The 13,437-nt window shown below is 35.8% G+C and overlaps 1 protein-coding gene across 2 annotated transcripts; it reads left to right on the top strand.

The window, feature by feature from the left end:
• Window positions 1–5,261: 5,261 nt before the first annotated feature.
• Window positions 5,262–13,138, top strand: LOC114420295 (type I inositol polyphosphate 5-phosphatase 12-like). 2 transcript variants are annotated; one of them, XM_028386230.1, is made up of 9 exons: window positions 5,263–7,377; window positions 8,972–9,096; window positions 9,244–9,328; window positions 10,073–10,238; window positions 10,341–10,381; window positions 10,493–10,760; window positions 10,975–11,098; window positions 11,181–11,541; window positions 12,651–13,138. In XM_028386230.1, exons 1-9 carry the CDS (start codon window positions 5,512–5,514, stop codon window positions 12,927–12,929), a joined length of 3,315 nt encoding a protein of 1,104 aa, XP_028242031.1. In that variant the 5' UTR covers window positions 5,263–5,511; the 3' UTR covers window positions 12,930–13,138. The 2 variants fall into 2 exon arrangements, with proteins under 2 accessions (XP_028242030.1, XP_028242031.1); XM_028386229.1 differs by having other exon boundaries at window positions 5,262–7,377; window positions 10,073–10,381.
• Window positions 13,139–13,437: the final 299 nt, after the last annotated feature.

Raw genomic sequence — 13,437 nt, 5'->3', positions numbered from 1 at the left:
AAAACAAATATTAATTAACAATTTGTAACATAATTTATACTTTTAATTAAAGTTTATGAAAAAAAATATAAAAGTATGAGTGAAATTTATTAAATAAATAATGGGGTTAACAATATTTTGTGTTTTTGATAGATTTTAATTAATAATAGTGTTGGAACCTTGCAATGCACGGTTTTTAAGCAAAAAGGAGTGAAAGAGTAAAAACAATAGAATAAAATGTTTAGATTTTATAAAAAGAACCGTCTAAATTGCCCAAACATGGACAATGAGTGGAAAATTTTTATATAGATAGATAGGTGTGTTGGAGAGTGTTGTTATTATTTCCTTTTTCTTTCTCAAAATTTTTTTTACATCTTTTCGTAACTATATTTATAAATCAAATTTTATGAACATAATATAGGATCTTGTTAACCAAAGAAAAGTATTTATTGTGAAAATTATAAAAAATATATAAAAAAGTCTTGTGTATTGTAATTTTGCGCATCCCAATAAAATTATTTCTCTTTTAGTTTCTTAATTAATGTTTTAAGGACACATATTATCATATGCTTATATTATATCACCAAAAAATTACTCATTGGTCTCAAAATAAATGTAATATTAGATTATTTTATATAGTTAAGAAAATCTAATAAATAAATGAAATAAAATAGTAATTTTACAAAATTAAGCTTAACGTTAATATTACATTAAAAAATAAATATACTTATTGAGGATATTAGTGGAAAAAAAAAGTTAAGGTTATATTAAAAAAATCAAATACAACACTTATTTTTGCACAAAGTACATTAAAATTTATATATTTATTAAAAATAGTATTAAATTTCACTTTTTAAAATTTGTGTCCTATTAAAGATAGTTAAAATCGTCGGAAAAAAACAACAGTTAAGATTAGTATGTTTACTAAATAGGTAAAATTGTAAATTTGGTCCCCCTATTTGTTCCTAATTTGTAATTTTGGTCTCCTTATAATTTAATTCATGAATTTAATTCCTCTATTTTTTGCAATCTTGTTATTTCAGTCCTCAATCCCGAAATTAGACGTTGACTGTTTATTGCTTACCTTGACTGTTGTTAGCTTGGTTGGCAAGTGTACCAATTTGTTCAAGTAATAATTAAAACGGTAAGTCCGAGTATCGTGTCCACAGGAAATTTGTTATACTTAGATGATGCATATTCAGTTTGTAAACAATTTTAATTGTAGTGAAATAAAATGAAATAACTCATTCATGTTTCAAATTCCTGAATTAGTTTTTCTAAACTTAAAAACACATGACAAGACAAATGCATAATTGTATAATAGAACAAATACCAAGATGAAAATGTCGGGGTGTATTCTACTGAATTTTTTCTCGATGTATCTAAATAAGTTTTCTCTATTTAATATTATTCTAATGTTTTTTGTACTGTTAAATTACTCTAATCGTAATTCCTCACATGAAAGAGCCTAGCCCTCCTAGTTTCGTTCTTGATTCCTCAACAAACTCATTTTAAGCGAGTTGCATTACGCAAAAGATGCAATATTTACTAGACTACTACACATTATTCCTAGAAATGCAGGCCTCTAACTACTCTACCAAGTTCTAAGGACTAAAAGCATTTTCCAATTTTCAAAGCCTAACAAAACATATAAATGGGTGATCAAGGCACAAATATGGAAAATAAACACAGATAGAAGCAAAGAACACTAGCAATAATATTAAATAGATAGTTAGAGTTTTTACATCAAGAATGTTTAGTGGAAAAACTCCCCAACAAATGAAGTGTTTAGCCCTCCATTAGCAAGGAGGGCTCAATACAATGATGAAAAATGATGTAGGAGTGGAATGATGAAGTACAATGTAATGAAAAATGTTTCCTTTCAGCCTTGGTGTCGTGTTCCTTTCTTTCCACGCTGCTTGACGCTTCATTTCCCCTCCTTTCTCAGTTTTTAAAGAATTTTGGGCTTCCCAGCTTACAAAGGAGCACTCAGCGAGCATGTCTCGCTGAGCGAGAGTTAGTGGTTGGGCGCTAAGCGGGCTTGGACGCGCTAAACGCGAGAAGAGACAAAATCCTTGCTGGACGGGTTGGCTGTGCACTAAGCATGTTGCTCTCTGACCCAAAATTCTCTAGGGTTTCGTACTCGCTTAGCGAGCTGAGTTCCTCGCTAAGCGGATAAGCCTCGCTTAGCTAATTTGGCTCACTGAGCGAGCCCTTCAGCATCATTTCAGAATCTTTTCTTCTTTAGCCTAAAAATCCAAATAAGTTCCACATTAGTCATCCAAATGGAGTTTCCACTGCATAAATTCACACAAAATAAATTATTTACAAATCTTACAAAAGAAACCATAAACTGGAGGCACATTGCTACTTTTTATCTTATTTTCAATGCATTTAGTACTCATGAATAACAATTAACAACTGTCACATGTTACACTTTTATTAGACGTTGTCTGCCGCGTGTTGTGATTTTATTGAAAGTTGATGTTAATTAGATGCACAAAATTAACGTCTAATAAACGTGCGACACGTGGTGGTAAACATTGACAAATAGTAATCAACGTCCAATTTCGGGGTTGGAGACTGAATTAACGGGATTGCAAAAAGCAATTGGGAATTCGAGAATTAAATTATAGGGGACCAAAATTGCAAATTTGGGACAAATAGGGGGACCAAAATTACAATTTTGCCTACTAAATAAAGTGTGTAGTTTGGTTAATTTAATTATATTTAAAGCATATCATTTTAACAATTGAGATTTTTTTGTATTTGAGATTATGAGTGTTCTTCAACTCACTAGGTCAGATATTAATCTCGCTTGCAGTGTATGTAACACCCCGAACGAGTCACACTGGAATGAGAAAAATCAAGAGACTGTATAGTTAAGAATGACTTAAAGGAATTTATTGGTACTACTTGTACTAACAAAATGCAATTACTTTTCGGTAGCCTATCATTAAGAACTTCACAATTAAGTATGTTTGGCTTGGAGTAGTTATAAGATGAATGAGCTTCTAGGAAGTTTCCAGAAAGCGTGAGTGATGACAAAACACATTGAAAAGTTTTGTGTTGGTTTGTAGGGACACTCATTGATCCTAAAAACAGCAAAAGCAAACTGTCGAAGATTTGGAAAAGGCTACCTACGAAGAATTTTGACCGATGAAAGATTCTAATCAACGAGGAGTTGAGTGAAGTATCACTGTGTGAAGTGTCACATAGTGAAAGCCATGAGAAGTCAACAACCAGGGGCGCTATAGTGTGATTGTCGTTGGTTGAGGATTTTTGTACATAATAGGAATCAAACATGAGTTTTTTTTGTTAAATATATCATTTTTTCACATGCAAACATGATGAGATCTTACACCACTATTATAACCCTCTGGGTTGATTATTTTCTTTTTTGGTAAATAAAAATTGAGATTATTAAATTAATTTAATTGAGTTTTATAACCTTCGGGTCAATATATTGATGGGGTTAAGTAAATTGCACAAGGTCTTGAAATCTAATGTTGTTGGTGCCATTGTAAAAGGAGAAAATGGTTAATTATATTTCTTGTCTCTGAACTTTATTTAATTTTCATTTTAAGTCCTTAAACAAAAAATTGTCTAATATTAGTCTATGATCTTTAGGTCCGTCAATGTTTTTAGTCCTTGTAGTAAAATATCATCATTAGTGTCATTAATTTATGACTCAATGACATTTTTTGTTTTTTTTTTTATATTTTTTAGTTTAATTCTTTCTCTTTTAAGAAGTTAATTTTGATCTTATATTTATTTTAAATGAATCAAAATGGTCCCTACCATCCATCTAAAGCTAACGCCCTTAATAAGATTAATATTATCAGCTAAAAAATGTCATAATATGTAAGTTTCTTCTCCCTTTACGTCATTTTCTTCTTCTCCCTTTACCTCCTTTTCTTCCATGTTTCCTTTTACTCATTCGCACCACAATGTGACACTCGCAACCAAATTTGTGATCACTACGAGGAAAAGATCTTCTGATTTGAGAATAGTGTCATCGTCTACCTTCTCCTCCTTGAATGAAAATCACTATCTATAACTCCATTGATCTCGTATACACCAAATCTGTGGCCGCCAAAAGGAGAAGATCTTTTGGCTTGAGAATGACGTTCTCCTCGTCCACTCTCTCTCCACCCCGAACATACACCGCCAACATGAACCTTGTCTACATGGAAAAAACCTCTAACTTCAGGGTGCAAAACTCCAAATTATTTTCATTGTTTTAAATATTTTATATTAAAATTTTAAAAGATCTAATTTTCTAATTACTCTTTTATCTAGTTTTTTATGTGGTATTTAAAAATGCTTTTGCTTATTTTAAATTTTATCCTTCCATTAAAAATAAATGCAACCTACTATTGGTCATTTAAATGCCTCACGAGTTAGGCACCAACCAAGGTCCTTAATGTTAGACTGACCTATATCACACATCAAGATTAACAACCATTTCACTGTCAAGAGATTCTACTTTTCACTTTGTCATTTACCTAATTTGTTTTCCACTCACAATAACAAATTCACCACATTCAAAAGAAAAAAAAAAAAAAGATTTAAGACTTTAACATCTTCTTTGACAAGGGAATGATATCTTGTCACTTTTGGTTCTCCTCAAATGGTAGTGTCAACATTTAGTAGGAGAAAGATTGACAATTATAAGGGAAACGCTCATTGAGATTTTGAGCTCAAATCTGTCGAAGGGATTGAAAAAAAAAAAGGAGAAAAGAATAATTTAACACACATTAAAGTATTGCGAAATACTCATTAATTTTATGATTTTTGCTATAAGTTATTGTTAGTAATAGTTGTATGTGTTAATTGTCATGAATTTTGAGGCATACCTTCTAAGTGTTTTAAATGTCTGCGCTAATGTTATATGATATTATGGCGTTCCTAGGGCAGTTATTAAGATCTTTCGTTTCATTGGTTTGAATTAACATGCTTCAGATTGAGCAAGACCAGCGGGCAAACAAGGTGTTTTTTGTGATAAATTACATGTTTAGTCTTGTTATTTTATATATTGGTACTAGACAGTGAGTCAGCTACAACAAGCTAACAAGCTTAAGATGTTATCACTTTTTTTTTTATAAGAAAAAAAATATTTTAAACGTGTAATCTCATCATAATCATTTTTATCAAGCTATTTTATGGATCATACGCTATTTCTTTTATCAAATTCAATCTCTATATTCATTTTATGGACCATATACTATTTTTAAAAACAATTTTAATATACTTGTTTAATAAAAGATTATACATATTGGACCATTATTAACATGAAAGCTCTACCTTTCTGAATGCTTCGGATGATCCCAATCATTCTCTGGCGAGTGGTGAGAAAGGAAACATTGATTCCTGTCCGTAAGCTTGCAGTATGCCCCGCCTTACTTCCCGCTCGTCACCTTACGTGTTACCCTCTCTATCGGCAACTCCTTTAGACCATTTCCCTGATTCTTCATCTTGGAACAAAGACAAACTTTCCTTCTTCCTTCGACAGACAACTAACTCGGCGCAATGGATGACCGAATCGACGAGGACGAGAAGGACAAGGAGGAGGAGGAGTCCTTGGCCGGCTTGACCTCTCTTCCACCTCACCGCAAAGCCCATTCCTACAGCCAGCAGCTGCGAGGCACCTCCACACACAAACGCCACCATCAAGTCCGGAAGCACAGTCTGGACGACAGCCGTATATCCAGTAACATCGTCGAGGCTGCTTCCTTCTACGACTGCGGCGAGGACGACGACATACTTTCCCGTTCATCCTCTACAAATAACCCTGCTGCTGACGAAGTGTACAGCGAAGGCGCCGATTCCACCACGACTCAGTATCAGCCATTGCAGGAATTCATTGGCAGCGGGGGCGGCACTGGGGTCTTTAAGCCTCCTTTCAGAGCGTCCGTTCATCCAGGGAGACCGCCATGCCTCGAGTTAAGGCCCCATCCCTTGAGGGAGACTCAGGTCGGCAAATTCCTCAGGAACATTGCTTGTACTAAAACACAGTTGTGGGCTGGCCAGGAAGGCGGGGTCAGGGTCTGGGAGATCAAAAACGCATACGACCCCGGTAAGGGTCTTGGTGGAACGGTCAGAAGGGGCGACGAGGACGCTGCGCCCTTTTGTGAATCTTCTGATACCTCTCCCACCTTATGTTTGGTTGTCGACCATGGGAATAGGTTGGTGTGGAGTGGTCACAAGGATGGCAAGATTAGGTCTTGGAGAATGGATCAGCGCTTTGCTACCCCCTTTAAGGAAGGCCTTTCTTGGCAGGCACACCGAGGCCCCGTTCTTTCCATTGTCTTAAGTTCCTATGGCGATCTCTGGTCAGGTTCTGAAGGTGGTATTATTAAGATCTGGCCTTGGGAATCCGTCGAAAAATCTCTTTCCCTCTCTCCCGAAGAAAGACACATGGCAGCCTTACTTGTCGAGAGGTCTTTCATAGACCTCAGAGCTCAAGTCACCGTTAACGGCGTCTGCAGCATATCTTCTCAAGAGGTTAAGTGTTTGCTCTGTGATCATGTTCGAGGTCGTGTCTGGTGCGCTGGCCCTCTTTCCTTTTCTCTCTGGGATGCCCGCACAAAGGAGCTTCTCAAAGTATTTAACATCGATGGTCAGGTGGAAAATCGAGTTGACATTTCATCCGTGCAGCAGCAGGATCAAGCAGTTGAAGACGAAATGAAGGTCAAGTTTGTTTCCACCTCTAAAAAGGAGAAATCCCAGGGTACTAGCTTTCTACAGCGCTCACGCAATGCCATCATGGGAGCTGCTGATGCCGTGCGTCGAGTTGCAACCAAGGGTGCTGGGGCATTTGTCGAAGATACTAAAAGAACCGAAGCCCTTGTGCAAACAGGCGATGGAATGATTTGGAGTGGATGTACCAATGGCTTACTTGTGCAATGGGATGGCACTGGAACCCGTGTGCAAGATTTTAATCGCCATCCTTGTGCTGTCCAATGCTTCTGCACTTTTGGAACACGGTTATATGTAGGCTATGTGAGTGGTATTATCCAAGTACTGGACCTAGAAGGCAATCTAATTGCAGCATGGGTTGCTCATAATGGTCCTGTGATTAAATTGGCTGTTGGATGTGATTATGTTTTTAGCTTGGCTACTCATGGTGGCCTACGGGGATGGATTATTGCATCTCCAGGTCCTGTTGACAACATGATAAGATCTGAGTTGGCCGCTAAGGAACTTATTTATACAAGGCTGCACAATGTCAGAATTTTGATTGGCACATGGAACGTCGGTCAAGGTAGAGCTTCTCAGGATTCACTTTCCTCATGGCTGGGTTCCATCGCATCAGATGTAGGCATTGTTGTCGTTGGTTTGCAAGAAGTGGAGATGGGTGCTGGTTTTCTTGCAATGTCTGCAGCAAAAGAAACTGTAAGATAAGATTTCATTCATTTGTCAGCTTTATTTAACTCTTGCATTTTTGTTTGTGAACTGAAGCTTGTTTGCTTTACACTAAAATAAAATGAGAAGGAGAAAAATGACTGTGTTGGTTGATAGAACTAACAGGAGTTGGTTTGCATACAATATGATGGTAGCCTGTATCTAGACTGTCTTCCCCTCCAAAGTCCTTAACACAATAGCTAACCAGAATCTAAGCTATGTAGCTAACACATAAATTTAGTTTAGAGTGGTTTGTGACTAGGTGGAGATTGTACACTGATCACTCCCAGCTTGTAGGGAAGTCTGGAAATGGTAGGGTATCCAAAACAATATGAAGATCTTTGCCACATGCAAGGCTCGAATCCAATACCTTGCTTAAGGGAAATTAAGTATGTATCACTTGATTAAACCGCCTGTTGGTAACCTTTAGGCAATCTAATAGTGAGATTTTTTAAGAATCTAATGGTGACAAGTTTTTGCTGATCAAAAAAAAAAATGGTGACAAGTTTAATACTGGTATATGTGGTAAACGTTGATAAAGGGGGACAAACGTGGTCTGTGGCACCAGTGTCCTAAATTTATGTTGTGAGAAAAAAAAGAGTTGCCTTCTTGGGGTTTGTAAGACAAGTTGATGGGAGGAAGGCTTACCAGCCAAAGAGGCACTGACTTGATTAGTGGTATGATTTTGCAATTCATGGTTTGAGTGTTGGAGCAAAGATAGCTGTTGTGGATACTGATCAGGCTGAGATTCAGAGGTGGCCCTTGATGAGGTGCCTGAATTGTGAAAGAAGAGGGCTCTTGTTGTGGATTGGTTGTGCCAATGACATTTACATTGTGAACTGTGGAATCAGAATTTCTGAAGTAATAGCAAGGTAGAAATCCATGCTTGAAATAGCATGTGTCAATTGTGTATCTGGATAGGCCACGAGAAGTGCACCTGGCTGATCCTTTTCCTGTGGGTTTGCCTTTTCCTCATAGTGACTTTACTCTGATCATTCAGTCCTTTGATAAAGCAGATGACATACTTTGATTCTATATACTTCTTTAAAGTTTGAACAAGATCACAAGTGCATGGAAATGCACTAGTGCATGCTGGTATATGATGTAAGGACCTCGAGTTTTTCCCACAAAATCTTCAAGTCAGTAAAGAAGAGAGGAGACAGATCAATCACCTCTTATAGAGTGAATTTCTTGCAAGATATCAAAAATATGAAATTGATCACCTTTGAAGAACCTTTTCTTTGAGTCATTCTACAAATCCCTATCATTTTCAATATATACCGTACTCTGCAATTTGAGTGGATAGGGTTTTTGTTGTCCCAATTTCCAAAAATGACCATTATGTTGCATCTTTCCCTGACATTGGATCAGAAAGGCAGGGAAAACAATTGATCCATCAACAAATTTCAAATTTGTTCTTGGATAAGAGTTCTGGATTATGGTTCTTCTCCAAGATCGACAATTAGCACCATCCAATTTGTAATTTTTTAATAAAGTATTGCATATATATAAATATCAGGAACAACTTTTATTGTGCTATGTGTATATTCTGTCCATGCATTCACTGCCTATATCACAATTGTAGGTAGGTCTTGAAGGAAGTGCAATGGGGCAGTGGTGGCTGGATACAATAGGAAGGGCGTTAGAAGAAGGAAAAGCTTTTGAGCGTATGGGTTCTAGGCAGCTTGCTGGCTTGCTTGTATCTCTTTGGTGAGTGATTGTAATGAAAGTGTGTTTCAGATTAAACCAGTTAGTCTATTAATCTGTTGCTCCTGTTTTCTTCCTGTTATGCACTTTGGATATCTATCTTTAATATTGTTTCCATTCTTATATTATGAGTTGACATTTCTCAATTAGGGTAAGAAAGAATCTTAGAACACATGTTGGGGACATTGATGCTGGGGCCGTCCCGTGTGGTTTTGGACGTGCAATTGGTAATAAGGTTTGTATCAATTCACTGACTACTTAATAGTATTTGATAAGAACATGATGCTTTAATTATGCCAATGGAATGCAGTACCGTTCTGTTACTAAAGTTTATAAGTCATTATGATCTGAGCCACTTGTTAAAATGAAGTTCAGGAGGGTAAGCTCAAGTGGTTAAGAACTTTCTCTGCAGTAGCTTAATTTATTTCTTGATTTTGTGTCATGTATATTCCGGTTACCCTTGAAAGTCAATTGTGAAATTTCATCCAATCAATCTAAATTTGATTTCTCCATATCTTTATCTTGGTTAAGGAATTGAGCATATTATTTCAATTTTTAGACTGCTGTTTACTGTTTTGTCAGCAAAGAAAACAAAAAAATGAAAAGTGAACTAGGGGTGCTCTGATGCAATTTTAACCGGGAGAAAGCAATGGTGAGAGGAGAAAATACATAATGAAATAATGATCATGGAAGAAACAACCAGGGAGCATAGATTGCCTTTTCTGTTTATTGCACCATGCTAGATGGAATGCTTTTTACAGATTAGGTTAAATAATTGTTTTTGCAATTATAAGTTTTCCCTTTGTAGTGCTTTCAAATTCTTTTTGGCACGCAAGTCATATTGATGTTACTTGTACGAACACTAGATTAGGAAGAAGGCAAAAAGATTGTGCTAATGAACTTTTTTCACTTATGAATGTTGATTTTTTTCTCTTCATTAAAATGAACACTTATTACGTGGCAAAAATTGATCAAACAGGGAGGAGTGGGTTTGAGAATCAGAGTGTATGACAGGATAATTTGCTTTGTGAATTGTCACTTGGCCGCACACTTGGAAGCAGTTAATCGGCGGAATGCTGATTTTGATCACATTTATCGAAATATGGTGTTCACCCGAACGTCCAGCCTACTTAATACTGCAGCTGGTATGGTACCATACCTGTTCTTGCTTTGCTCTCTTGCCTTCTCCACATATTTATTTTGGCTACTTTACTCTTCTGGCTTGCCATTGGTCCTCTCTGTTACAGCTGGTGTCTCTACTGCTGTTCATGTGCTTCGTGGTGCCAATGTGAGTCTTATGCTTACAGCTCAGATCTCGATTATCTCCATCTCCCTACCTTTCCATCAATATCTTTATCTTAGGTACATAACAGTTCAAGGCCTTCATTGTGTGTTGTAGGCTACAGGTGTCAGCTCTGAAGAACCAAAAGCTGATTTATCTGAAGCAGATATGGTGGTATTTTTCGGTGATTTCAACTATCGCCTTTTTGGTATATCTTATGATGAAGCCAGGGACTTTGTTTCTCAAAGATGCTTTGATTGGCTTAGAGAAAAGGATCAGCTCAGGGAGGAGATGAAAGCTGGAAAAGTTTTCCAGGGAATGCGGGAGGCACTTATCAAATTTCCTCCAACATATAAATTTGAGAGGCACAAACCAGGTTTAGGAGGTAAATACATGAGATGTCAAGCACTGCTTTTGGTGCCTAATTGTTAGATGTTGATTTCAATTTGATTCCTCACAAAGTGATTCCAAATTAGTAACTCAATGAACATGACAGTTTCAATATGGTCTGATGTCAGCTTGCATTTAACAGAGTGTTACTTGGTTATCATTGCTACTTCTAGTAAGAAAAATGACAATGCAATAACTCATTTTTTCAGGGTATGATTCTGGAGAGAAAAAGCGAATTCCGGCCTGGTGTGACAGAATAATATACCGCGATACTCGGTCAGCTCCAGTTTCTGAGTGCAATTTAGACTGCCCTGTTGTGTCATCAATTTTACAGTATGTTACATCGTCACCATTGCTTTTTGTTTTCTGCTTTTCTTATTTGCTACAGTTTGTCATCACTGAAACTGTTTAACAGGTATGATGCTTGCATGGATGTGACTGATAGTGATCACAAACCTGTCCGGTGTAAATTCAATGTAAAAATTTCTCATGTTGATAGATCAATAAGGAGAAAGGAGTTTGGGGTAGTAATGACATCAAATGAGAAAATCAGATCTATTCTTGAAGATTTATGTGATGTTCCAGAAGCCACAGTCAGCCCAAACAGTTTAGTCCTTCAAAATCTGGACACTTCATTGTTGCTTATTACAAACAGAAGTACAAAGGATAAGGCTATATATAAAATCACTTGTGAAGGCCAGTCTATAGTAAAAAATGATGGACAGGCACCTGATTATAGCCCAAGAGGTGGCTTTGGCTTTCCTAGATGGCTTGAGGTATTATGAGCCTTTTCCTATTCTCTTATCCCTTTTCCCCATCTTCCAGTAAGATCTATTACGAGCCTCTCCTCTCCTCAGAAAAAAAAAATAGTAGACAATTTTCAGAACAGACCAGTCTTACATCAAAATTATACTAAACAGATTTTAATGTCTATACAGTTTTATATTAAAATGTTCAACCTGAAATTTTAGTTACTATAGTTTACAAATTTATCCATTTTAGTCCCTATAGTTAATATGTAGATTTTTTAGTCCCTAAAATTTACATTTTAATTCTCAATAGATTTCTGCCGTTAAATTTTTTTTAACTCTTGAAAATTAAAATGTAAACTTCAAGAACTAAAAAATTCACTAGGGACTAAAATGAATAAGTTTGAAAACTAGAGAGACTAAATGGGTAATTAAATCCCATTGTTAACTACATTTGGGATGCATTTTCCGTAAATGGAAAAGAAAATGACTCTTTTGTTAAACAGTGCTATAGTTTTCAATGACCAAGTTTTCCTCGAGTGTGACTATTGAGATTCATGGAAGGCCTCCATAAAAATTACTTAACTTTGATTTATATTACTTAGCAACATTAAACTTTAATCCATTTATTCATTATAAAATTTTACAAATGAATATTATTTATTGGTTTTTAATATTTGTTTATAATTTGATTAGGGATTAAAAAATTCATTAATATGCTAAATAATAATACTCTACCTTCTCTGTTTTTAAATTCAATTGCTGGGGGAAAATAAAATTTAGCAGTAGATTGAATTAATTTATTACTAGATCTTATTTAGCACACAATAAAATGAAAGGTTTTTTCGGATGGTATAAATCATTTATTTATTTTGGGTAGAAATTTGACATTTAAATACAGCTTTTCAAATTTGTTTCATTATATCATTGTTTGTGATTGTTTAAATAAAGTTTACTACTTTTTGCCTTAGAATATGCCATGTTATTGGAGATATGTCATATGAATTTCTACGTAATCTTAATGTGCTATGTCTGTTGAGACTTGAGAGTAGGAGAGGGATTTTTGTTATTGAGATTGACTTATTTGAACTTCCAGGAGTTTACCTATTGACAATCATGCTATGTCTTTAAATCAGGTTACTCCAGCTGCGGGCATAATTAAACCTGAGCAAAGTGTAGAGGTTTCAGTTCGTCTCGAAGATCTTCATACCTCAGAAGAATCTGCAAATGGCATACCACAGAATTGGTGGAGTGAAGACACCCGAGATAAGGAAGTGATTCTGGTTGTTCATGTACAAGGCAGTTCTTCCGTCCAAACTTCATGTCAACAAATCCATGTGCGCCACTGCATGTCAGCAAAGACAGTTCGAATTGACTCAAAATCCAACAGTGCTAGAAGAAATCAAATAAGCTAAGTACATAGATTAGTTTCAGAAATTTTGTAGTTCCACACTTCCACTTACGTGGTTTATGACTTGGACATTCCAAAAATGCCTAAATAATAGGAGGGAAAAGTCAATGACACAGATGCACAGTATAAGACGCTTTTTTTTACATTGCTGTTAAACATCCGAAAGCTCTTTCTGTTTAGGATAGGTTAGATTGCCATAATAATCCTTTTCAATTGATTCCGTGTTTATTTTTTGAAGAAATCGTTTTTTTAAGCTTCTAGAGGGAAGTAATTCTTCCTTTCTTTTTTAAGATTATTTCTTTGACAAGCTAACTCCTAGAGATGCACTAAAAATCATTAACCAATGGAAGCCTCATTGACCAAGGTAGCATTATAATTGTGTTCTATTTTTTTATGTTTTTGTTATGATTAGACCTGATGAGGCAACTCAATCATCTTGAATATGATTGAGTTGGTTTAGTCGGGGTTGGCAAAAAAGTTAACTAATTTGAACCAACCAAAACAAAACATTG

This window comes from Glycine soja, chromosome 7, assembly GCF_004193775.1.
Source record: "Glycine soja cultivar W05 chromosome 7, ASM419377v2, whole genome shotgun sequence".
Lineage (NCBI taxonomy): Eukaryota > Viridiplantae > Streptophyta > Magnoliopsida > Fabales > Fabaceae > Glycine > Glycine soja.
The sequence above is the reverse complement of the archived record's forward strand: the minus strand, read 5'-3'. Positions and strand labels throughout refer to the sequence as shown.